Here is a 27431-nt window from a genome sequence, read left to right as displayed (position 1 = left end):
GTAGCTTTTCTATACACTAGTAATGAACAAGCTGAGGTAGAAATCAAGAAACGAATCCCATTTACAATCGCAACTAAAAGAATAAAATACCTAGGAATAAATTTAACCAAAGAGACAAAAAACCTATATAAAGAAAACTACAAAAAACTGTTAAAAGAAATCACAGAAGACCTAAATAGATGGAAGGGCGTACCGTGTTCATGGATTGGAAGACTAAATATAGTTAAGATGTCAATCCTACCTAAATTGATTTACAGATTCAATGCAATACCAATCAAAATCCCAACAACATATTTTTCAGAAATAGAAAAACCAATAAGCAAATTTATCTGGAAGGGCAGGGTACCCCGAATTGCTAAAAACATCTTGAGGAAAAAAAACGAAGCTGGAGGTCTCGCGCTGCCTGACTTTAAGGCATATTATGAAGCCACAGTGGTCAAAACAGCATGGTATTGGCATAAAGATAGATATATCGACCAATGGAATCTAATAGAGTGCTCAGATATAGACCCTCTCATCTATGGACATTTGATCTTTGATAAGGCAGTCAAGCCAACTCACCTGGGACAGAACAGTCTCTTCAATAAATGGTGCCTAGAGAACTGGATATCCATATGCAAAAGAATGAAAGAAGACCCATCTCTCACACCCTATACAAAAGTTAACTCAAAATGGATCAAAGATCTAAACATTAGGTCTAAGACCATAAAACAGTTAGAGGAAAATGTTGGGAGATATCTTATGGATCTTACAACTGGAGGTGGTTTTATGGACCTTAAACCTAAAGCAAGAACACTGAAGAAGGAAATAAATAAATGGGAGCTTCTCAAAATTAAACACTTTTGTGCATCAGAGAACTTCATCAAGAAAGTAGAAAGACAGCCTACACAATGGGAGACAATATTTGGAAATGACATATCAGATAAGGGTCTAGTATCCAGAATTTATAAAGAGATTATTCAACTCAACAACAAAAAGACAGCCAACCCAATTACAAAATGGGAAAAAGACTTAAACAGACACCTACCAGAAGAAGAAATACGGATGGCCAAGAGGCACATGAAGAGATGCTCAATGTCCCTGGCCATTAGAGAAATGCAAATCAAAACCACAATGAGATATCATCTCACACCCACCAGAATGGCCATTATCAACAAAACAGAAAATGACAAGTGCTGGAGAGGATGCGGAGAAAGAGGCACACTTATTCACTGTTGGTGGGAATGTCAAAGGGTGCAACCACTGTGGAAGGCAGTTTGGCGGTTCCTCAAAAAGCTGAATATAGAATTGCCATACGACCCAGCAATACCATTGCTAGGTATCTACTCAAAGGACTTAAGGGCAAAGACACAAACGGACATTTGCACACCAATGTTTATAGCAGCGTTATTTACAATTGCAAAGAGATGGAAACAGCCAAAATCTCCATCAACAGAAGAGTGGCTAAACAAACTGTGGTATATACATACGATGGAATATTATGCAGCTTTAAGATAAGATAAACTTGTGAACCATGTAATAACATGGATGGACCTAGAGAATATTATGCTGAGTGAATCCAGCCAAAAACTAAAGGACAAATACTGTATGGTCCCACTGTTGTGAACGGACATTCGAGAATAAACTTGAAATATGTCATTGGTAACAGAGTTCAGCAGGAGTTAGAAACAGGGTAAGACAATGGGTAATTGAAGCTGAAGGGATACAGATTGTGCAACAGGACTAGATACAAAAACTCAAAAATGGACAGCACAATAATACCTAATTGTAAAGTAATCATGTTAAAATACTGAATGAAGCTGCATCTGAGCTATAGGGTTTTTTTTTGTTTTTGTTTGCTTGTTGGTTTGTTTGTTGTTGTTGTTTTTTACTATTACTACTACTTTTATTTCTTTTCTTTATATTGACATTTTATATCTTTTTCTGTTGTGTTGCTAGTTCCTCTAAACTGATGCAAATGTACTAAGAAACAATGATCATGCATCTATGTGATGATGTTAAGAATTACTGAGTGCATATGTAGAATGGTATGATTTCTAAATGTTGTGTTAATTTCTTTTTTTTCTTTCCGTTAATAAAAAAAAAAAAAAAAAAAAGTTTATGAGAAAGGTTCATGTAAAACATGCAAAGTAACTGAAAGGGTATAAAGAGAATCAAACATTAAGCCAAGAGGAAAAAAAATGGTGAGGGAGGCGAGAGTACAAATTTCAGCAAGATATTTAGGGTGGAATTCAAAGAGAAAATGACATTAGAATAAGCTACAGAACTGCCTGTTTGCCCACATCTTTGCAAACACATACTTTTTCATGGCCAATCAATACGGTATAAACAGTATGCAATGTGATTTAATTTGCACTTTTTATTTTTAAGTTATTATCACATGTAAAATAGTCACTTCCATTTCTTCTTCTTCAACGTGTTCGTTTGAGTTTTTTCCCATGTTTCTAGAATCTTAGAGGTTTTCCTCTATGATTTATTGATTTGTAGAAAAACAGCAAATTGTAGATTATATGGTGTGAACCTAAATTTGTAAGAACAATTTTAATCCCATATGTGATATTATTTATGATATCCCACTTATGCATACATATATGTATAGTTACATATGTATACCAGTACCATATTTGTGGTCTTAAAAAATGCATGCCGAAGTTTAAGTGGCTTCCCCTCATCTCTGAGAGAAAGGTAATGGGTGATGACATTTCTTGTTTCTATACTTTAAGACAGGAGGAGGAAAACGATTACTGTGGTTTGAAGTGCATAAAATGTTCAAATATCTGTATTTTGGAGATAACCCAATGCTTCAGGACCAAATTACCATCACACATATGTTAGCAATGAAAACTAGAAGAAAGAATAAAGCCTGATGATCCCTTAAAGAGACACTTTTCTCTTCTTGGGGAGAGAAGGCTAACACCCAGAACGCATGATTAGCGCTACGGAAACATCTATCAATATTTGAACCTCAGTTAGGAAACAGGAAGTATCAAAGCAGTTCAAATCTTCATTTAGTGTTGGCAGTAGAACCAGTGTGGGGACGTGAACTCTGATACCTTCATGTTCATTCCTCCCCGTGGCTGATCCTCTCAATTATCCCCTCAAGTGGAGCTGCTCCTTGACACTCTTTCTCTCACTTTCAAACCCAAATCTCCAGGAACTGGATGCGGCACTCATCCAAGAGAGCTTGTCAGTCTGGTTCTCATCTATTCCACCTTGGTGCACCCCTTCGCACAACCTGTTTGGACTGTTTGTTTTGTTTTTTTAACTTTTTCATTTCTAATACTTTATTATGTAGAAAAGAAGGAAAATTCAGAACTGACCCAGTAAAAATTAATATGTTTTTTTTAGAATGCACAGAATAGTGTATGGTTGTGAACAGACACACACTAATCACCGTTTTCCCCTCTTTCACAGTGAGAGAACAGTAATGACTCATGACCAGTTGACTTATTAAGGTATGTGGGGGGCCAATATAAGTATTACAGAATATAGAGAATAGCAGGTAAATGTGTGCAGTAAAATGCAGGAACACAGTCTTAAAGGAGGTTGGATTCTCCCTGGATCTTCAGAGCATGGGGAGATGTGGAGAGGGGAGGTCAGCAAAGGCAGTCCCAGTAGAGGGAGGGAGGTGAACGATGCCCCAGAGGAGGGGAGTTGCAGGCGACACCACAGCAGCAGGCAGTTGGCCTGAACTTTATTCAGATGGGAACAAAGCTGAGCCGGTACGAGGGTGGCACCGAGAGAAACCCAGTCTCAACTGGGGTGATGTCAATGTCTTTTGGTTCAACCAGAGACTTCAGGGAAAATTTCTGTAAAATGGTGGTCAGGAATAAAAACAGCTCCATGCGGGCCAGGCCCTCACCCACGCAAATTCGTTTTCCTGGAAATAGAAACACAGGGGAAGGTATTCCTTGAATACTGTGTTTCTCAACCACACCATAACACTCAGTAACTATTATGAAGGGTATACTTGATGGGCGAATGGAAGGCAGGATGTTTGGAAGGATGGCTGGCTAGATAAGAGGGATGGGAAGACTGAGACACTTGTGGTCACCTAACATCCTTAAGGGGCACTCTACATTCTAAAAGTATTTATTGAATACCTGCATTGGGCCAAGCACTTCATTGAGTATTCCACATTACAGAGGCTCTTTTGACTCTGCAAGTTTCTGCTAACAGTTTTTGAGAAATATACCCACGCTCCTTGTCCAGGTGGGATGAAGGGGAAAGGACTGAGAGGAGGAGGCTTATGTATCTGCATTTCCCTTTCTACCTCTGGCACAAATACAACTAAAAATTTTTTTCCTCATGGACCTTCAAAATCATATGCTATTACCTCACTTTCAAATTCTGAATGGCTCCTGTGTCTGTGTTATGGGTGAAGTTCAAATTGTTTGACCTGGCCCTTCACATTCTGTTCCCAGGCTGACATTCCATGACCTTTTCTTTCACTCTTCACACCCTCAACTCTCAGCTCTAGCCATACACTCTCTTCATCAGTCTCCAGCACACTGGGCAGCTTCAAGCATTTCCCTCGTGCTTCCTTCATAACTCAGGTCAGATGTCGTTTCCTCTTTATAATCCTTGTGACCCCTCAGGCTGTAGAATCTTGCCTTTGTTGGATTTTTTCAGCAACATATACATGGATCATTTTGAGCCATCATTCTCTGTTTATTTATTTATCAACCCCTCTAAAATGTGCATTCCTTGAAGGGAGGGTTCAGTCCTTTACATTTTGGCATCCACAGCCAGATCCAAAAAAGCATCAAAAGCCACAGAAGAGCTTAAGGCAGTTCCTTGACCAGAGACGCAGCAGCCACTGCCGGAGTGGAGACCCCTTTATCAAATATGAAGTATCATCACTGCAGGAAGAGCAATGGGCTCTGGAATCATTGATGGCACCATGCCAATTCCCAGAGGTTCCTTGATCCCAGAGTTTCTTGGCAGACATTTCTGAAATCTTCTTCCCTTGTGGACCACTGCTTTTGTAATCACGCCTATATTTCTCTTTCCTTGCTTCATGCCACTGGGGATACAGCTGAAATGCCATTTTTCTCGAGAAGTGTTACTTAATGCATTTTGTGCTTCACTGTTGGGCATGCAAGAGTAGAAAGCAGGCGACTTCCCCTTTTGCCCTCAGTGTGGCCTGTACTTCCCTCTCACAGCACAGGTCAGATTTGATTAGAATGATCAGTCTATTCATCTACTTCTCTAAGTGTGGTATTAGTCCCTTGGATACCTATTCTCTGCCTATGAATACTCATGTCTTCAAACTCATCTAAGGACTGAGGGGCACCATGCATAAACTATGCAATAAAACTCTGCTTTGTGGTGCCTTTCTTGGGGGAGGTGAGGACAATCTGAATGAGTTTCATCTTCCAAAAATTGCTATTGCGTACATCAGTGATAGATCTGGTGGCAGAATTCAATCAACCCTTTCTCTAGCTTCCTCACTTTGAAAGAATTGGTCAGCTCCCCAAAGCCCCACCCATCTGGCCCAAGAATACAGATGTACCCTGCAGTGGGAACGTGCCTGGCATTGGGGGTGGTGCTCGTGATTGCGCATCAAGAGACTTCTCCCAGCCCCAGGATAGGTAGCATGCAAATTTCAATTGATCCCTTATAGGTCATACCCTTGAAGTAGAGATGGATGTAAATTTCTGTTACCTGTTGAAAAAGGCATGAAGTAGTCACTCTTCCTGAAGTTACCACTCTTATCCAGAAAGTGGCCAGGATCAAACCTGTCTGGGTTGGGAAATTCTTTGTTGTTGTGCAGCACCGAACTCAGCGAGGTTATTATGTTTGTCCCCTGGAATGGACAGATAGATAAGCTGAATTATAAATAGTTCATGGTGCTGAAGGAAATTTAGGAACTTAGTCCAATTTCTTTGATCTACAAATAAGGAAATCCAAATCCAAAGAAGGGGAGTGACATTTCCAGCAAGACAGACCAAGTAATGAGCCATGATGAGTTCAAGGCCAGTGGCAATGATCTTGCTAAAGTGTCGGCCAGCACTTTTGCAGTACTGAGCCCTTGAATGCTTGTGTGCCGAACTTTCTGAATCCTCTCTCATATAACCAAGCTGGACTAAGCAGCACTTCCTCTATTTTATCACTTTAAGTTTTACACATCTTACATGTAAATTATGGTTTAAAATAGAAGTCTCTGCTGGTTCTAGAAAGGCCAGAAGTAACAAGAATTTGTTCATAGGGCTTTTTAGAATAGAGGTCTGACATAATTCAAAGTGACCCTTTTAACGTCAACTGTTCAATGTTAATAAGGCGATTTGTTTTCTTAACAATTACAAAATTGTTTTTAGGATTGTTAAGAAATTTGTTAAGAATTAAAAATATGGATTGTCACCCAAACAAACTCTACAACTAACTATTGTGATGTACTTTGAGATTTATTGCTTCTATGTATATATGATATTTAAAGAGATATTTAAAGAGTATAACAGGAAGATAGGCTGCAACATATGAGCATGACTGCTGAATCATTATATTGATGTTTCTGTTGGTCTCCAGTGTATGGAGCTGTTAAATGAAATATCATGAAACTGTAACCCATACCAAACTTTGAAATCAGCTCTATACCTACTTGTCAAAATTTACTTGGAAATTCATTGCTTTTTTGAATATATCATATTTCATAATTTAAAAAATATGAAACAGCTTTCTTTGCAGATGAATACAAGCTGAAAAAGGGATAGTAAAATTAGAAATATCATCTTTTTTTACAACAATTCAGGTATGGACCACCAACTCAGGCAAGGATCAGCAATTAATGCTAAATCTGTTGGGTGAAAGGTTTGTTCACAAGTCTTAAAGTACCATGACACAGAATATTATTAATTACATATGAAAAACAGCACATCTGCACTGGGGGGAGCCGGCAGACACCCTATTAAGTGAGGAACCTCGCTGGCATCTCCAATAACGAGAGCTTAATATTACGTGCCCCCACCTTAGGATGAGCACAGTGTCTGCGTAGTTTTCTTGCCAAAAGCACATAGTTGGAATCTAATCCCATGAAATATACCACACAAAACCAGACGAAGAAAGATTTTACACGAAAACTGTCTGGTTTCTTCAAAAACGTCAATGTACTAAAGGAAATTAAAGGAACAGGGTAAAAGAATAAATTAAATAAAAAAGAAATTTATTAAAATATAAAATCAAATAAATAAAATTAAAAAGAAAAATCATAGAAATAGGTTGCCTGGGGCTGAAATTGGGGTAGAGAATGAGGAGTTTATGCCTAAATTGTGCAGTAATTCTATTTGGGTTGACTGTAAAGCTTTGGTAATGAATGCTGGTGATGATGGGACAACATTGTGAATGCAATTAACAGCACTGAATTATATATGTGAATATGGTTTCCTAATAACATGCGTTATTAGGAAAAAAATTTATGTAGGACTATACAGCACAAACAGTGAACCCTACTGTAAATGATGAATTGTTGTTAATAATACAATTATAAAAATTGTGAATTGCAACAAATGTACCACACTAATGCAAAGTGTTAATAATAAGGTGTTATATGGGAACTCTTTATTTTACACATAATTTTTTGGCAAACCTACCAACTTTGCTAATAAAAACCAAAAAAGTAACAGAAGAATTCACGGCCCATGAAAATATATGAAATTGAAATGTCAGTTGATAACTATTGGGACTCCAGCCCTCCTCTCTCCTTTATGTTTTGGTCTATGAGTGCTTTCCTGCCTCAGTAGCAGAACTGAGTAGTTGCAACAGAGACATTATGGTCCTCAAGCCTAAAATATTTACAATCTGACCTGTTACCAGAAAAATTTGCAGACTCTCGCATTAGGTCATAATATCCACCTAATCAGTGACTTCACCTCGTGGTAAAATGCATTATTTATCTGACTGGTAGGAGGGGCACAACCAACCACCAGGAGCCACATGTTCCTTAACTGGGTTGTTCCATGCAGAAGAGATGGTGCTGTTCCCTCAGTGTCTGGACATTCTAAGCTCAAAAGGCACCAGGTGGAGCCTGAGCCCCGTGCAGAAGCCAGAATGGGTGCCACTTAGCAGATGCACTGCTCCCCACCAGCAGGAGGTCATAGATGTGATGGGCTATCCCTATCTGATTCCCAGTCTAGTTCCAATTTAATTAGTAACTGGAGGAGAAACAAGATTAATAATTATTTTCAACCAAGTATTAAAGAAAGAAAAAGCTTTTCCTGGTTGTGTCTTCAGGTGAAGAAGAGTTAACTTGAAATTCTAATCCTTGATTGAGGCAAGATCCTTAGTCTCTTGGACATAGCCTCAATTCCCTCTTCCCCAGAGATGGTATAGAAATTGCACTCTTACCGAATGCACAGCCCTTTCTTTAGCATCCTAATAGAATTTCTAATTATTTCAATTTCTATTATGACAGTAATATTTGCTGTCACCCATTGGGATAAAGGAGCTTGTAGCATATCAACTAGAAAGTCTGAATAAATACAGAAACCATGTGTTAGAAGGCACTGGTGACAAGATTCCAGAGATGAAAGAAACTTGGAGCCAATTTTAAACTGTATTCATTTCCAGTTTTGAAGGCAGGCAAGAGATGTTACATCATTCTATCATACTAATGGAGAAGAGATGAGCTCTTTATGGAAGAAGACAAAAATTATCTGAGCATCTGCATTTTTCTCATAAAATCTCTGGCTTTTAATAAAAAATTACAAGGGATTCCAATATGGAATTTTTTGAGGCAAGCATTATCTCCACATCAGAAATCTGAAAAGAGAAACTTGAGAAAGAAAAATCACAGGCCAATATGTTTTATGAATATAAATATAAAATGTAGCAAATAAAATCTAGATGTCTGTATGCACACACACACGCACAGTGAGGGAATAGAGTTCAAGATATATGGTCAAATTTGAGAATCCATTTGATAAAATAATAAGCCCATTGGTGAAAAAAAAGCAGGCAAACATAAGATAAGAGGGGGATTTTTCATAATCTGATCAAGAACAGTGACAAAATATATATAAAATATCATTTTCAATGGTAAGATACTAAATCCCCATTTCTTTCTAGAGATCCAAAACTCAAAACAAGAATAGCTACTATGCTTATTTCTATTCAACAAGTATCTTAAAAATCTTAAGATCCTTAGTCTCTTGGTCATGGCCTCAATTCCCTCTTCCCCAGAGATGGTATAGAAATTGCACTCTTACCGAATGCACAGCCCTTCGGTAAGTGCACTCATGCAAAGAGAAATGAAAGTCATGAGAATTGGAAACAAGGAAAAAACACATATTAATCCAGATTGCAGGATTGTGTACATAGAAATTCCAAATGAATTTACAGTTAAATTGTTAGCAATATTAAGTGTATTTAGCAAGGCCACAAAGATTTATCATTAAAATAATAAAATAAAGCTAATTTCCATATACCAGAAAAAAATGGAAAGGTCATTTAAAATTCCTATACAATTTATAATAACATCAAAAATATTAATTACCTAGAAAAAAGCCTAAAAAATATGTGTAAGCTACTTCACTGAGAATAAAAGTTATTGAGAAAACTGGAGAAAGCACCCACAAGATGGGAGCATATATGATATTCAAGAATTGAAAGATTCAACATGTCAAGAAGTCATTCTTTCCAATTTGATCTATGGATCTAATTCCTACAAACAAAATTCCTAGCAGAGGGTTTTAGGAAATTGGCAAGCTGATATTAAATTAAACAGCTAAGAGTGGCCAGTACCATACTGAAGAAGAACAACAAATTTGGCTGACTTAGGCTGCCAGATATCAAACTCTGTTATAAAGCTTTATCATCCCAAACTGGAAACAACACAATATCCATCAAGCTGTCATACTTATGGTGATGACACATTTCTCATTTCCCCTGAAGGCAGAGCACTGGAATCATACTGTGAACGTGAGAACTTCAAAAGCACTGTTGTTCAGTGTAGGGGAAATAAATCTCACCTTGGGGATGACATAGTTTCTGAATGGAATGTCACTGATTGTGGCATGGGGCAGGCTGGTGGGAAGGAGGTCTATGTATCTCTGGATCTCGTGCACCGCGGCGTCTGTGTAGGGCATGCTGCTCCTGTCCTGCATGCAGGGACTGCGGTGTCTGCCAACCACACGGTCAATCTCTTCCTGGATTTTAGCTGATGAGACACAAATAAGAAGTGATGGCAAAGGAGAAAAATGTGCATTGGTCAGAGCAATTCAGGATCACATGAAGTATGAAAGTGTCCCGACATGGTTATAAACACAAGTTATAAGCCCAGAAGTACACCTGAACTTAGAAAAATGATCACTATAACATAAAATTTCTAAAAAGTTAGGCATTGATACAAGTCTGCAAATCCTTGTATATTAGAATTCATGATGACCAATACATACAAATAGTGAGATGTTTCAAAATATAAATAGTATACAATTAACTAAAAAATTACTTTCCTTGCAGAAAGAAATCCAGAAATCAAATATTAATTTTATATTAAAATAATACATAGTGTTTTAAATTCTACTCTCGGATCTGTATGGACATATGTATTTGCTCGTGTGTCTGTGTGTGTGTGCAATTTGCAATAGTACCTTCTCTGTCCTCCTCACATCAAAAAAGGATGCCATTTTGAACCATTCTTGGGGTTTCTTTTGAAATTTATGTTCATATTTCTAAATAATCACACTTTGTACCACTATTCTTTAATTAACCACTTTTAGATAGTATCTAATGACTTTTTGTTGAATGAGATGAGGGATTTACATCTCTACAGCTTCCCTATGCAAAATGCAGACACGCATCCACCAACACACACTCACACATGCATACTCATAAACACACACATCCCCCACTCTTTTCCCCAATTTATTTATAACACAAGTTTTTGATATATCAATATCCATTCCTTACATACTTATGACTACATACATATTGTTCTCTAGAAAAATAATTATGATTATGTTTCACTTTGTGTACACATTTTCCCTTAAAAATGTATCTTTATTCCAATTCCTAACTTTCTAGATGATGATTTAGACTAATTTCCAACTAATCCTGTAAACATTTCAAACTCCTAGTAATAATTTCTCAAGTGTTCACATCTCAGACAGTTGGTCACATCTCTTCTGCTGTCTTCCCTCACATCTGCTCTGCCCACACAGTTCATTCTAACTGATTCTTTCCTAGGCTTGGTGCCCATCAGCACCCCTGAAACATCCATTCTCTTACATGAGGTCTCCTAATTCCTAGATCCCATGACTTCCTCTGATCTGGTTTCAGACATTTGGATGGAGCAAATCCTCCAATGCCTTTATGAGAAAAGGAAAAGAAAGGATAAAAATTGTGTATCTATTGATACACAAGATGACAAGTGCTCATGAGAATTCTGATGCCGTTCTGATTCTTTATCCTTACACATAATACAAATATGATATTGATAGATTAGGAAATAAGAGAAGGGCATACGTGCTGCATGGTATCTTCTTCTGTAGGAAAACAGTAAATAAGAACTGATTTTCTTCTCTGATATTTTTAATGATTTTTTCTTAAACCTACTGTTTGAAGTTCCATGACCTTGTGTCTTGGATGGATGCTTGTACTTCATTCACTTACTGGACACTTGCTGAGAATTTTCTATCTAGATGTGGGAAAGTGGTCTTTCCTCTGGAGCTGTTTGTATTCTGCAGTCTATTTCTTGGCTGCTGGATTTTAGAACCCAGGATGGGGAAAGCACTAAGGATCTCAATTCAAGAGGTGAACTCCTACCTAACCCCTCTTTTTAGCCCCCACCTCATTCCTTCCCTGTCTCTGCTCCCATCCCTAAGTGCAGGTCCTTTTAGTGAACTTTTCCTAGAGTAAACCAGTATCTTTGCATGGGCAGAGGAAAGGGGAATGACATGCTGTCATGGTCAGGTTTATGTGTCAGCTTGGTCAGGTGGTGGTACCCGTGTGTCTTGTCAGGAAAGCACTGGCCTGTCTGTTGCTATGAGGACATTTCATGGACTTAAATCAGGACCACGTTGGCTGCATCCACAGCGGATGGCATTCATGATTAGCTAAGGGGATGTCTTCTGTAATGAGTGACACTTAATCTAATCACCAGAAGGATTTTAGGGAGGATTCTGAAGAGGGAGTCACTTTTCCAGTCCAGCTAGCCCCTCCTGAGAGTTTGTTGAGGACTTTCCTCAGAGTTGCCAGCTGGCAGCCTGCCCTACAGACCCTGGGCTCTACATTCCCATTGTTATGTGAGATACATTTATAAATTTTATGCATGTAGATATCTCCTGCTGATTCTGTTTCTCTAGAGAACTCTAGCTAATACACATGCTAAAAGGAAATGTGGAGGAATCTTGGGTGGGGAAACCCTCCTATTTTGGGCCTCCTTCTCTCACTATTTTCTTTAACATTTTGTACTTCTAAATGCCAGGCTGGCGGGGATTGCAAAGGTACACACTGTCTTTTCCTTATTGATAAAACCTTATTGACTGGCATTTAGGTTTCATTTCATCCTTTCTGCTGAATTACTTGTCGCATCTCCATCTGTTCTCTGTGTTACAGAAATTAATTGAGGATTTATTGGCTGTTTCCTGTTTCCCTCTTCTCCTAATTTAAAAGTAGTAATTGTCATTTATCATTAGTTTATAGTTATTTCAGTAGGATCCTGATGCAGGAAAAGATAATGTGTGCTACTAATCTGCTATGCATAATCTGAATCACTTTAAAGGTAAATTTCTAAGATTAAATGGTTTATAAAAAATAAAAGTATTGATAAAATAAAAACTTCTTATGATTGCAAGAACTGTATTTTTGGACACAGGTTTCAGGAATAATAAAATATCCTAGGTACATATTCTGTCTAAATAGCAGAACCTTCCTTATGAACCTAACTTTTTAGAGTGCTTGCCAGACTGTGCACATTTTCCCAGGCTGCTTCCCTAAATTTGTAGAATTTCCAGAAATAGAAGCATGAAGCTTCAATAAGGAAGAATTCCATCTTCCCTGACCCAGCATTACAGCAGTGTATTTTCAGAATAAGGAGAGATTTCTATAAGAACATACCTACCATCCAAGTGGCCTTTTTACTAAAAGCAACACCGTTATGCAATCCTAGGCCAATGCAAATGTCCCTGCAGCAAATCTTCTCCCGTGGAATCCAAATAGTGCACTAGAGTGTCAGAGCTTCTCCTCTTGCCCCCGTGGTTCTCACTCCTCTAAGTCACCTTCCCCTTTTATGCAAAGGTGTCTCATTTCTGTTCCTTCATAAAATTTGAACAAACTACCTTGGAAGCTATAATAACAGATCTTCTCTAACACAGTCAACAGAGAGCACACAGGCACTATCTTGTCAACTTCCATTCTGGAAATCACCCTGTGCACCAGCTGTGGTCATACCTGTGACCTCTGGGTACTTCATCAGGAGCAGGAATCCATATCTCAAGGTGGTGCTCGTGGTCTCTGTCCCAGCAGCAAATAGATCAACTATAGCGACTGTCAAGTTTTCAATGGTGAATTCAGACTGTGCATTGTGTTTTTCCTAGGAATGATTAGGTGAATTTTTTTATGAATTAATTTGTCTGCATATTTAATAGCAATCAATCAAAATAGCACATATTACTTTAAAGTTAAGAAAATACAGAAAATGGAGAGTGCCGTGCTTAAAAGATTATTTTATGTCTTTAGAGACTGTATGTTAACTGGTCCAATCTTTATTTCCTACTCCTTTGTGTCGGTTTGAAAAGGTTTATGTACCCCTGAAAAGCCTTGTTTTAACTCTAATCAAGCTTGTGGGGGCAACTGTTTGTTCTAATTCCTACTCAGTATTGTATGTTGGAAATTTTAATTAGTTTATCTCCATAAAGATGTCACTCAATCAAGTGTGTGTATTAAACTTGATTAGGTGGAGACATGTCTCCACCCTTTCCAGGTGGGTCTTGATTGGTTTTACTGGAATCCTTTAAAAGAAGAAGCTCTTTGGAAAAAGCTAGAGTACAACAAAAGAGAAAGCCACAAGATTTTGAGAGAGCAGAGAATGCCGCAGAACCACGAAACAGAGAGTTCACCAGCCAATGACGTTTTGAGAACGAGGAGAGAACCACAGAATTACTACAGAAAGTTGAGAGAACCCCAGAGTCTAGCAGCCAGAGACCTTTGGAGATGAAGGAAAACACCTCCTGGGGAGCTTCACGAAACAGGAAGCCGGGAGAGAAAGCTAGCAGATGAGTTCCCCACATGTCTTTCGAGATGCGAGAGAAACTGTGACCATGTTTGCCATGTGCCTTTACAGCTGAGAGAGAAACCCTGACCTTCATCGGCCTTCTTGGATCAAGGTATCTTTCCTTGGATGCCTTAGATTGGCATTTCTATAGAATTTCTTTAGACTTTCTATAGACTTGCTTTAATTGGGACATGTTCACCACCTTAGAACTGTAAACTTGTAATTTATTAAATTCCCCCTTTTAAAAGCCATTCCATTTCTGGTACATAGCATTCCAGCAGCTAGCAAACTAGAACACCTTTAAACCCAGCTTGCCTAGAAACTTCATTTCCCAGCCTAATTTAGAATTTTGATGGCCATGCAATATAGTTCATGCCAATGAGATATAAGCAGAACCCTGCTGGTGACACTTTTTTCTTTACTTCTGACTCAAAACACAGATGTGAACATGGAAAGGGGCAGATATCATCTTGGGATATGAGGCTATAAGCATGAAGATGAAGGCCTATATAGGAAATTTTGTGAAGAAAAATGGAAGGAATCTGATTTCATGATGCTTCAGGGCTACTGTGTTGGCCTTGAATTGACCCAAGTGACTCATTGGCTGTGATATAAATAAACTCACTATTTCTTAAGCCATTATTATTTGGATTTTATCTAATTCATAGACTAACAATAATTGATAGTAAATGGCAAATTAGGGCCGTAGCATACAAGATGTTATAATCCTGAATCAGGAGTTTGTAATTTTTTTCTGTTCAAGAATTTATGGGGACTCTGTATTGCCTTCAGATTCATGATGAAGTTTAAATTGTGCAAAAGACAATAAAGCAGTGCAACCTAGAATGGAGCACAAGGAGAGAATGAATTCACAAATACAAGGAGGATGAGCACCGTTGTATTCCTGGTGCAAGGTATTAGGTAACTTGGTCTAGGAAACAAGTGCAGGAATGGGTAGGAATGACAAATTGAAGAGACGCAACAAACGTAAAGACAGAGAGGTTTGGGCAAGGTGGAGCTAGTGGAGATACCGAAGTCAAGGGTCTGAGTGCCTGGAGGTCCCATAAATTAAAGTCAGGGAATGTGATAAGGACTTGAGAAAAACACTTCTGGTGGAGCCTTTCCCTCTCTCTTTCCCATATACTGAGTGCCATGATATTTTCCGTCAACATTTTAATGCTTGCTATTTCGTATTTTCTAACCTTGTAATTGTTCCCATTTCATCTGAAATGTGCATTCTGTTTCTCCTCAGGTAGGTTATTAATACCTCAAGAACAGGACCCATGTATTCTCTTCATTTAACAAACCAATTGTAACATCTTTCATGATGTTTAGTGCAGATCCATGCACACAATAGAGACACAAAATGTTTGTCAAGCATTATTCGTCTGACTTTTAAACTTCCCTAGTATGTACAGAATTAACCAAGGGACCATCATGTACACAAGTAAGCAAATAACTGAATTTTCCTTCACATTTTACCTGTTCCATTTTGATGAGGAAACAATCAATATAGTCTCGAGGATTGTTAATGTCCAGGGATTCTTGGTGTTCTTTTATTTTTTGCAAAGCATATTTTTTTAAAAATTCCGTGTTTTGAAGTACTTTTTTATGACTCCCAGGGAGATAATCTATGAGAATGGGGAAAGCATGGCAGATCTAAAAAGGAAAAAAATCACTTATGTTATAAATATACTCAATGAGGACATATATGCCAGAATCCCAAACTCTGGTTAAAAACTAGAGCTATAATGATGAATAAAATAGCATCTTCATCTTGAATTCTCTGTGCTGACAGATTTGAAGGAGAAAATTCTGACCAGAGGATCAAAAATGATAATCATTTCCTATCCATATAAATCATCTTTACCAAATAAAACCATCTTTATAGCAATGTTCATATTTTTACAGTGATTCTTTCCTACAACTTTGGAATGAAGGATGGCATGGATTACTATGAGTCACATTTTGCACACGACAGAGGGTAAGGGAGTTTGGGCAACCTGATATAGAGCACACAGCTAGTGCCTGCTGTTTCTATTTCTATCCAGCAGCTTCAGAAATATAATTGGTATTTTAAAGCATGGAGGGATTGGAAGGTACCATAACTGTTTTATACTTAAAGTTGCCGTGTACCAGAGCAGCTAAGTGACTACTCTAAGATCACACAATTGTAATTTAGGCGGAGTCCAGGTTAAGCCATTTTAGCACACCTCATACACCATGAAACCCAACCACGTTGTCATCACTAACGCAGTGACGCTGTCAGCGACGATCGCAGTTGAAGCATCGATCACTCCTGTACCTGAGTCAGTGTTTCCTGGCAGCTGTGGTCCCAAGCATTCTCCCTCCTTGATATCCTAAATTAGGATATTTCTACCATGTCATCTGATGAAGAGGTCTCACTGAGAGGACCAGCTTTGTGGGGAACGAAAGCCAATCAGCAAAGGTCTTGGGTCTCCATTGAGTGCTAGGGGAATGCTTTTGGAAACTCACCAAGTACCCTATGGAAACTGGATTTTGGGTTTTAAGGGAAAAACCATTAACACTAGAGGACTTTAATCTGAGCTCATTATTGTGGACATGCGTTTTCTTCCATGTAAAATAGTGGGTTTGCTTATGTTTCCCTGAAGTTTTCTCTCTGATGCCATGCTCTGTTCACAACTGTTATATTCAAACACTCACTTCACAATTTGAACCACATAGAACTTAGAACTTGTCAGAGAAAAGAGACTAAGTGGTTTCCCAGGAAAAAGGATTTTGGCCTCACCTGGACCCATGGGGTGCTCAGAATTCTGACGTTTTCATTGAGCTTTGCCATCAAGTTAAGTAAATCCTGATCTGTATAATCAAAACGTGTCTGGAAAACAACGGAGCAGATCACATTGCAAGGAGCACAGCACAGGATAAAAGTGGGATCACAGGGTGACTCTAAAAGATTGGAAAAAATTTTGAAACACCATTAAAATGTGCATATAAAACTGTCTTTGAGATAACAGAAAAAGATCATTTTATAATATCTAGGCATTCTCTTATCAAACAAAATTTCAGCATACATAGAATCAATGCATCACTTTCTCCCTCAACCTGAATTGACCATTCCATTCTAACTGTTTAGTAACAGTTTTTACAAATATCCCATTATCTCCACTGCCTTTATTTATCCCCTTCTAACCGAACATGCCTGATGTCTTGGAGGGAAAAAGAAAAACACTGTAAAGAAGCCCCTTTTAAAAGCACCTAATAATTCAATCATCAATGCAGAATCACCTTTGTCTACACAGTCTGTAGACAATTAAGCATTACTATAGGAAGCAAGGTAATAGTTAAGCATGTCATATTTTAAAACAAGTAGTTGATGGAACCAAATGTTGAACCACAGAGGGGAGTTCTGAAGAGAAAGGGGTTAGGAGTGAATCAATATTTAAAATAACCAATGTCAGAAAGTAAAAGCCATCCATGTTGTATGAGAAGAAATATTATAAAAATGAATAAAACTTATGAGAAATTTTGTTTGGTTAAAATAAAAGCAAATCAAAAATGTCTTTCTTTCAAACTTAAGTAACGATTACGGCAAGCAAAACAGGTAAAATTCACAAATGAAGTCCCTTTATTTCTTCATTTCAATATAGAAAACAAAAGATATCCTGATCTAGTGGCATCATTTATCACCTATCAAAACCCCAAAATTAATTTATTGGGGCCAAGCTGCACTCTTTGCGAATTGCTGGGATTTTTCTCTGTATTAGCTATCAACAAATAGAGCTTGTCATAATAATTTTTAAATTTTCACCACCGTTTAGTTCAATTCCATCATCATACACATGAAAAAATTAAAGCAGAGGAAAAGTTTTCTTTTTTGGTAGGAGATCTGTAAGTGAAACTTTTGCAATCAATGATCTATAAGCTTTAGATTCAGAAAGTCCACAAATTCACATCTATAAAAATAACTAAGGTCAACTGAAATCAAATGCTGTGAAGGAACTACAGGACATTGAATAACAGGAACCCTTTTGCAATTGTTGCTAAGATGCCAGTGCAAACAGAAACACTCAGGCTCTAAGCTTTCAAGAGAGGTTCTACATTCCTAGGGGAGATAAAGGGTAATTTGGGAAGCCTCTGGGATTTCTTTGTGTGTACTTGATTCTCATTTTCAATCTTTCATTACATTTGGAAGAGGGAATGAAAACAAGGTGATTTGGAATCCGAGCTGAAAGTCAGGATCATTAAGAGAAGAACCTTGTAGGTCAGAAGAGCTGGCAGGGTGGGGTAAACAATTACCATGAAGGTCCTGAGACAGAATCCCATTAAAGGAGGGAAAAGATAAGCAAAGAAGAAAACAGAGACCACTTATAGTTAGGCAAGGAAGGGCAAGACTTATTAAAAATAGTAGAAATCAAGTTAAGTAAATCATTTTATACGTGGTTTCTGTGTACGTTACAGATTATGCTTTAGCATTTATTCCTTAGCATGTATAAATCAGTTGAATCAGTACTGAGTAAAATTAAATAATGCATGCTGATTGTTTAAAAGTTGACCTGAGTTGTCAGGGAATTCTCAATGGTGATGCAGGCCTAGGCCTTGGAAGAAATCCTTAGACATGGCAGTGGGCTGCCCATACACATTTAGTTCAGTTAAGGAAAAGCACATGTCACTTGTTTCATGCTCTGCAGGGAAATGATGAGGCCATTCCCATGGTGTCCATGGATAAGTGTCCTGGTGGAATGTTCTGGAATAGGTGCACACGATGAAGCTATGGGGAAATATTTGTCTTTAACTCTTGGAGAAAATGAGATTCAAACCCCTCTATCGTCATGATGTTCTGATTTGCAAGTAAATAAACAGAGCTCAGGAAAGAAAAGGATTAAACATGTTTTGTATACCATTGCTCTATGGACAATCATGCACGTATGCACATGCTTGTGTACAGACACACACACACACACACACATACACAAGCAAAGATACACAAAAGTTCCCTTGGAGCTCTACTTCAAACCCACCCTGCTCCACCTGAGGGCTGATGACGCTACCCATAGGAGAGATCCGGCTGCCCCTGAAATGTCTCCAAGGATGTCATTCAAGGACTCCCTCAAGAGGACAATCTCTGAAGATCAGTGATACAGAGGAAAGAGTCACCCACCGTTGGTCTTCCTCAGCTCCTCCACAAGACAGCGGGCTTCCTCCTGGACGCGGTCCTCAATGCTCCTCTTCCCCATCCCAAAATTCCGCAGGGTCATGAGTGAGAAGCGCCGGACCTCCCTCCATGCCTTTCCATTGCTGAAAATGATTCCTACAACCAGAGGACACGGATACAAGGAAGGCGATCCTAGTCAAGGAAGAGGACGCGGATACTGGGCAGCAATGCGACCAGGCTGTCCTGAGGAGCTCTCCAAGTCTTTGTTTTCAGTCTCCTGCTCCTCACCCCCATCACCACTGCCCACACAGGCACCCATCCACCTACCAAATCCATTAGTAGCTCTGTCAACCAATGGGAAACTTCCCCTTCCAGAAAACTCCTCTCCATGATCAATCAGAGCTTCCTTTACTGCTTCATAGCCACACAACACCACAGTGGGCTTCCAGCCCAAATACAGAGTAAACACAGGGCCATAGATTTCAGAGAGCTGGGAAATGGAAAGGAGATGCAGATTTTAGCAAAGAAGTGATTATTTGGTCTCTATATTGTACAGACTGATAGTATTGATATATTGTTCATTTTTTTATCCTGTCACATACAGTTTAAAATATTCTGAATTTTATACTTAAGCCCGTTGGTTATTTCTGGAAGGTCTCTAGGATGTGCCAAGCAATAGCTTAAGCTAAGTTTATTTATTCCCATTTAACAGATAAAGAAATTGAGATTTAGAGAATTTAAATTTTGTATCCATAGTCCCCAATCTAATACAAGAAGACCCATATTTGAACCCTGCTTTATCAACCTCTGACGCCTGATGAATTTATCAGTTCCCAATACCCGTTTTGGACTAATACCCAGCTGGCAGTGTCGGGATCACCAGGGAACCTCTTCCCCTGGGGATTCTGCTCAGTTGCTCTGTGATGAAGTCTACTGTGTCTGTTTTTAAAAACCATGCTAGAGGATTCCAGCTGATCCCATTTGAGTTCTGCTGGTGTTGCTAGCACAGAAAGCGAGCAGGCTCCACAGAGACTGTGCTGGGAATGCAGCATCTCCTGGAAGTATAATTTCTTCCATCCTGCAGCCTTCCTAGGCCAATAGGCAGCAGCTTCTTGCAGAGCCCAAAGGATTCTGTTCCCACCCCATGGGCCCTGTGTCCTGTTTCTTCCTTTCTTTCACTTATGCCAGTCCCAAGCCCACATCGCTCTCTCCTTAACATCATGCCTCTTGTGCTTCTTCAGAGATGTTTAATATTCACGGCTCATTAGAAGAAACACATGGTTTATACAGTAGGTGACTTCTTGAATGAAAACAAAAATACTTCTATTAACATTGAACTTCAGCCTAGAAATCACTGCCAAGGACCGTGAAGCAGTGAAGGGCAGCAGCACTCCCTATTGTAGCGCCTGATCACTTTGTGAATTTAATCCTACCTTATAGTGACCTAAATGTCTCTCTTCTCGCCAAATGTGTTACTTCATTCCACTCTTTCTGACAATGACAGAGACACAAAAACAAAAAAGCAACGAAAACAACAAAATCTATAGGGGAACTTTCACCTTCCTAGGATCTATTTTGACACAGTGCCTCCAAAGATGTATTTTATATACTCTCAGGAGTTAATTGAAAAGCCTACTTACCTTACATAAGGATTTGTTGATTTCCTTAGCATCTACCTGTAAGATATTTCCAATAAGTGGGAGAGGCCTGGGGCCAGGTGGAAGCTTCCCTCTCCTGTAGTTCTGTTTCCAGAGGGAAAGGAGAAGCAAACAGGAGAGACAGAGCACTAGGGCCACAACTGGCTCCATCAGAGCCTTTTCTAGTACCAAGGTAGCTATGAACGTGCAGTTCAAAGCCTTCTAGCACTCCCTACTCAGTCAAATTGTGACTCTTTGACCTTATAAAGTGACCGGTTGAGGAAAATCACTTGGATCCTTTCTGACTGGACTTTGGTTCACTGATAAAGATTGAAAAACAGTGTTCTTTAGCCTGGCTTTCCTTCTTTCCAAGGCTGCATCTGGAGATTATTTTTTAACTGGTCAGAAGTTGGGTCTGGGTATTGGTAATTTCATTTCAGTTATTAGAGAAACCACCCCTGGCAGTTCCTGATGTAAATTATATGATTTAAAAGATTTCTAAATGACTGATAATCATTTAGACTGATAATCATTTAGTTGATTATTAGACTGATAATCAACTGGAAAGTATCACTTGAGGTTCTTCTATTATCCTTCTATTGTATGCATTGCATTAAGTATTTTATTAAATGCATTTAATAATCATTTTTGCCCTTGCAAATGAGGCATTTTTATTTATTTTAACGTGCTATACTGACATCACAGCTGTCCAAATATAAAATAGCTAACATAAAATATTACTCATACATCTTTACTCCCAGAAAGATGGCCGAATAGAGTAGCTCAAGATTAGCCCTGCCCCAATGAAGTTTGAGAAGGGACAGGAGGGCGACTGAGTAGGTGATTTGGGACTGTGGATGACCTGGAATAGCCTTCTGCACCACATGGGGCAGCCGTGATCACAGCAGCTAAGGAACTGCGAGGCAGAAAGCTGTAGCCTGTTGTGGAGGCGTGGAAGCTCAGAGTCTGCGGGAGGGCACAGACAAGAGCTGGGGACTAGGAAGTAAGCCAGGTCCTATTCCTTGTGTGTACTACCCTCACCAGCACAGCCCCGTGACTGGCTACACACCCCATACTGCATGCACCTGAACCCCGTCACCCAATCCCATTCCCTGCTCTCCAGGCATGTACCTGTCCCACACCCCCACCCCAAATGTAAACCAACCCACCTTTCCTGCACGCCTCCTGAGAAATACCTCCCCCTCCCTGTTCCTTGCAGGCTATTGCCAGCAGATAAAGGCTGCGGGCACTATCCTCCATATGCAGGCTACCACTGTTTGCCTGCCCATAGTGTCACACAGCCTCACCCTGCCCACCTCTGAGCTCTGTGCATCAGTTTATGGCAGTCTGAGATTCATGCATGTGCATGGGCCCCCAATCATGTCATTCAGCTTGGGAACCTCAGTTTATAGCAACCCTAAAACTGAGCATATGCACAGCTCTCAGCCACAGTTTCCAGCTCTGAGAAAGTGCTGACCTGTGCGCCAGATCAAACCATGAAGGCATAATACTGACCTGCTGCCACAGGTCTACATATGTGCACAAAAGAACCTGTGCCTTAGACCAGTGCACATCAGGGCTAGCTATGTGTTCCAGACTGGTGCACCCACACAGCTACATCCTCCATGGCAGCTGGGGACCCATGTTCACAAGCATCAGTGTAAGATCTCCAACCTGTGCCTATACCTGCCCTGAAAGAAATCACCACATTGAGTGCCCCACCCCGTACTGTTCCCCCTTTTGTGCAACCATCCTGCAAACACAGGGCCGCCAAAATCAACTCCCAAAGTAAATCAATCAAAATATTTACATGTCACAAATATGACAGCAGAATACCACTAAGCATATCACAATGCAGACAGATATATCCCTGCTGAATGACCAAATTAAACACCAGTGAGGAAACACACATTGGAACAAATAATCAAAGATGTTCACACAACTCCACTGAATAAATAAGTGGTATAGCAAATGACATAAAGGAGATCAAGAAGACAGTAGAAGAGAATAAAAAGGAATTTGAAAGAATAAATAGAAAAATAGCAGATGTCATGGAGATTAAAGACTCTGTTGATCAAATGAAAAACATACTAGAGGCACACTATACCAGATTTGAAGAGATAGAAGAAAGAATAAACGATGTAGAGGATAGGATAACTGACCTTGAAGATTCAAAACAGCAAATGGCAAAAAAGATGGAAAAAATTGAATTGGATCTCAGGGAAATGATAGACAAAACGAAGTGCAGAAATATAAGAATCATTGGTGTTGCAGAAGGAGAAGAGAAGGGTAAAGGGTGAGGAAGAGTAATTGAAGATATAATGGGGAAAATTTTCCCATCCTCAAAAATGACACAAATATACAAGTCAAAGAAACCCAACAAACCCCAAACAGAATAAATCCAAATAGGCCTTCTCCAAGACACATCCTAATTAGTCAAATGTTGAAGAGAAGCAGAAAATGCTGAAAGTGCCAAAAGAAAACAATCTACTACATACAGGGAAACCAAATAAGAGTGAGATCAAGCTACTCAACTAGCACCCTGGAGAAAGAAGGCAGTGGTATGATAGCAGCGCATAATCTAATTCATCTTATCTGCGTCACTCATTTGAATGACTGAAACACAGGGAGCACAGAATAAAACAGAGGTCCTTTAATGTTGTATAGATTATTGTAATGCCTGGATTTGTCCTAGAGTATATCAAGCAGATAATCAAAACGCATTGGCAAAGTCCCCAGAGGGATGAGAGAAAGAATATGGAACTATTAAACCTTACCATCAGGGAATCCCCTGATATTATGTCAAACATTAGGGACACCCAAATCAATAGGCCATGCCCTTGATCATGAGGCTTACTCTTGTGAAGTTTATGTAGGTAGCAGAGAAGCTTAGGTTACCTATTGGCATGCCTAAGAGTTACTTCTGGAGGACCTCTTTTGTTGCTCAGATGTGGCCTCATTCTCTCTAAGTGCAACTCTGCAAGTGAAATCATAGCCCTCCTGCGTACATAGGACCTGACATTAGGGGTGAAAGTCTCCCTGCAAATGTCAAAGATGACTCCTAAGGATGAACCCATGCCTGGCACTGTGGGATCAACAATCCTTCCTGACCAAAAGGGGGAAAAGAAGTATAATTAATAAAGTAATAGTGGCAGAAAGAGTTCAAATACAGTTGAGAAGCTACTCTGGAGGTTGCTCCTAGGCAAGCTTCACTAGACATTGCTACCTATCGTAACCTACCAAACCACAACCAGGACCATTCCAGCCAGTCATAAAGAACACCTAGGGCAATATATAAGACTTCATAACAGTTCTGTGCACTAGAGGAACTTTTCAGAAGCCTACAACCTCCAGATGGGTGTCTGGTCCAGATAAGTTCTGAAACTGAGCCAAGCCTCTCCAGAACATCAGATAGATCCATCTCCCTACCCCATATTAGTGACAGACCCTTCCAATAAAAAATTCAGAATTGTCATAGCCCAAATACTTCTAAACAGAGAGATGTAAAGATCAAAGGTGATGATGGAGATATACATAGAAGATAGGATTTACAAATGAATATGAATTCTGGATCATTGAATTTATATTTCAAGTCACCAGTATTTTAGAAAACTGGACTAAAAACCTAAAATTGTGGAATTATAACCCATGTCTAACTCTGAAATATGTTCTACGACTAATTGTGGTGCTGTGCTTTGAAATGTATAGTTTTGTACATATGTTATTTTTCACAGAAAATGAAAGAAAAATGTCAATTGTGATGATAAAGAAATATTTAAGCCCTCTTGCCTCCTGTATTCTGGAGCATCTAGAAGGAAAAAATATAAGAGGATTGCATGGTAGCCCAAGACAAACTCTGGGTCTGTCCTGTAACTACTTGTTGAAGAGTGCTTTGAAAACTATTGTTTTTTTATTTCTTTGTTTTGTATATATATTATCCTGTACAATAAAAAAGTTAAAAATATTATTCGTACATCTTGAATGATCAAACATGCAACAATTAAAAAGTCCTGAATAAATATACACTCCTTTTACCATTAACTCCCTCCCACCTCCCAAAACACTACAACAAAGGGAGAAACTTTTCAGGATCACACAGCTCATAGCCTCAGAACTGGGATTTGAACTTAGCTATTCTTATACCCATTGTGGTACACTGTTTCTTACTCCTTAGCTACTTTGAGAATAACTTTAGGAAGACAAAACAAATCCCCTAAATATTGGTTAGTCTGAATGTGCACACCACTGACTGTTCTCCAATTCTAGGGTTCACATTAAATAGAATCCTTTCGTTTGACTCCCGGAAGAATGGCACCATATGTGCTCAAGGGAAGGAAAAAAGGCCTGGACTTCTCCCCCTCCCATCACTGTGGGGTGAACGTCCTCACCATGACTGAGGGAACAGCAAGGCTCAGAAGAGGTGAGAGGGGAGGGCTCCGGAGACCATGGCTGCGTCACCTCCAGACACAGCGGCTTCTATTGCTTTTGCAGTCTGTCCCTGTCAAAATAATGGAATGAATTAATGGACAGCCTAAAGAGAGAGATTACTGAATGCAGAATAGGTGCTATGGGAGGTAAGACCTTCATGAAACAGACACAGGAAAACCTCAATGGGCAGATTCTGCAGACCTGAAAGGGAGAAGCCTTTTAGTGGTCATTAGGATTGAAACACATCTGGCGTTATGCTAAGTCATTCACGGTGAAAGTTGTCCGAAAACATTGTCCCATAAATATGTCATCATTTGTGTTCTGATTGATTAGCACAGTTATTTTATGCTCTATTGCTAAGGGAAAATTACTTTGCTATTTCTAAAATGATTACTATCTCCTCTTTATAGTGAAACTGACAATTTACAGAGAGTTTTCACAACCACCATATTTCTTTGCTTCTACAATTACCTTTGCCTAAGGTAAAAGTATTTCTATTTTAGATATAAGGAATCTGGGTCTTGGAATTCACTGCTTGACCAAGCACACACAGTCTGCAGTGGGTAGAGCTGAGACTGGAACTCATGTCTCTATTGAATTGAAAGCAAACTTTCAGTTTGCTTTGATTTGTGCGCTATGATTCAATATTTAACGACGTGTCCTAATTAGGACTTTCCAAGTAAACAATGAGTTAATAATTGCAGTGCCAGATGACTAAAGCAGGAGGTCAGAAAAGTTCAGTTTTGTAACCTTTTTAGAACTTGACTAAGCCTAGGTCTTGGTGACCTCTTCCCCAGGACAAACAGGAGTTCTTCAGCTGCTTGACTCTCATAGTGCCAGACTCTATAAAAGCCATGCTTCCACATGTAGGGGCAACATACACTCCAGGGCTCTCTTTAGAGTCATCATTTTATTCCCTGAGTGATGGGTGTCTATGCTCTACCCTCCTTCTTCAGCTGAGGCTCCTGCTTGGTCCCTTCTCTTTCTACAGAATGAAAGAATCACAGATAATTTAGACACAGAAAGGATCTCAGTGACCCCATTAATCTAAGCCTTCCTTTCTTTTAAAAATGGGGGTTTGGGGACTCACTGAGTTGGAGCATCTCACGCAAACATCAGTACAGGACCTTGACTTAAAATCCAGATTCCCCAACTCCCGGGTCAGTGACTTCCCATGTGGAAAAGCTTTCCTTCCACTGCCCACATGGCTGGCCAGAAGGGAATCAGTTGGAAGCCAGCCACAGTCAGCGTGCAGCAGACCTCTGCTTGCCTGGCACTGTGGATTAGGATAGTTTCTTTTTAAAGAGACAATCTAAATTTTATTTAAGTGTACATTTACATTTTATCTACTTAAGTGTACATTTACATATTTATACATATTGATTAATTATAAGCATATGGAAAAGTTAGAGATATGTATGTAATGTTGATGCATTAGGACAGTCTAATTCTCAGACTATTCATGTTTCATAAATAAATTCCAGGGAGAGAATCTTTAGGTTCATTTCAGAATCCAGTTGAGAATCACATGTTGCAATGACTTGTCATGTCTCTTTCATCAGTTTCAGTTTGGAAAAATTCCTCAGTCTTTCCTTGACTTCAGTGATTTTGCCACTTTGAATAGAATAGGTTGTGGATGTATAAAATGTCCCTCTATTGGCTTTAACTGATGTTTCCTCAGGATTAGATTTAGCCTATGAATCTTTGGACTGATGTCTTTCTTCTCACTGCAACTTTTTTTTATTAATTAAAAAAAAATTAGCAACAAACAAACAAAACAATAAGATATCACTTCATTATACATATATAATCAGTAATTCTTAATATCATCACATAGTTGCATATTCATCATTTCTTAGAACATTTGCATCTATTTAGAAAAAGAAATAAAAGGACAACAGAAAAAGAAATAAAATGATAATAGAGAAAAAAAAGTTATACATACCATACTCCTTACCCCTCACTTTCATTTACCACTACCATTTCAAACTAAATTTATTTTAACATTTGTTCCCCCTAT

The 27431-nt window shown here is 39.0% G+C and overlaps 2 protein-coding genes across 4 annotated transcripts in view; one reads left to right on the top strand and one right to left on the bottom strand.

Moving 5' to 3' along the window:
- LOC143654026 (uncharacterized) overlaps positions 1-27431 on the top strand; it is a 79123-nt gene that overhangs the window by 25618 nt on the left and 26074 nt on the right. For all 3 annotated transcript variants that reach the window (XR_013161643.1, XR_013161642.1, XR_013161641.1), the window contains one exon: positions 3415-3455. The gene's annotated coding sequence lies outside the window, so the exon portion shown is untranslated. The remainder of the gene's footprint in view (positions 1-3414; positions 3456-27431) is intronic.
- Positions 3680-21239, bottom strand: LOC143654025 (cytochrome P450 2C18-like). Its single transcript, XM_077125487.1, has 9 exons — positions 20987-21239; positions 19674-19836; positions 19353-19502; positions 16980-17140; positions 15692-15868; positions 13387-13528; positions 9966-10153; positions 5668-5809; positions 3680-3880 (listed from the first exon to the last, which is right to left on the bottom strand). Exons 1-9 carry the CDS (start codon positions 21152-21154, stop codon positions 3699-3701), a joined length of 1473 nt encoding a protein of 490 aa, XP_076981602.1. The 5' UTR covers positions 21155-21239; the 3' UTR covers positions 3680-3698.

The sequence above is a fragment of the Tamandua tetradactyla genome, chromosome 13 (assembly GCF_023851605.1).
Source record: "Tamandua tetradactyla isolate mTamTet1 chromosome 13, mTamTet1.pri, whole genome shotgun sequence".
Taxonomy (NCBI): Eukaryota; Metazoa; Chordata; class Mammalia; order Pilosa; family Myrmecophagidae; genus Tamandua; species Tamandua tetradactyla.
The sequence above is the reverse complement of the archived record's forward strand: the minus strand, read 5'-3'. Positions and strand labels throughout refer to the sequence as shown.

Excerpts from the sequence above, each read along its gene's own strand:
- LOC143654025 (XM_077125487.1), bottom strand. The coding sequence starts at position 21,154 with ATGGAGCCAGTTGTGGCCCTAGTGCTCTGTCTCTCCTGTTTGCTTCTC. Across the intron at positions 19,837-20,986 it reads TCAACAAATCCTTATGTAAG|CTCTCTGAAATCTATGGCCC; the intron begins GTAAGTAGGCTT and ends TCCATTTCCCAG. Across the intron at positions 19,503-19,673 it reads CAGAGCTACTAATGGATTTG|GAATCATTTTCAGCAATGGA; the intron begins GTAGGTGGATGG and ends CTCTGGTTGTAG.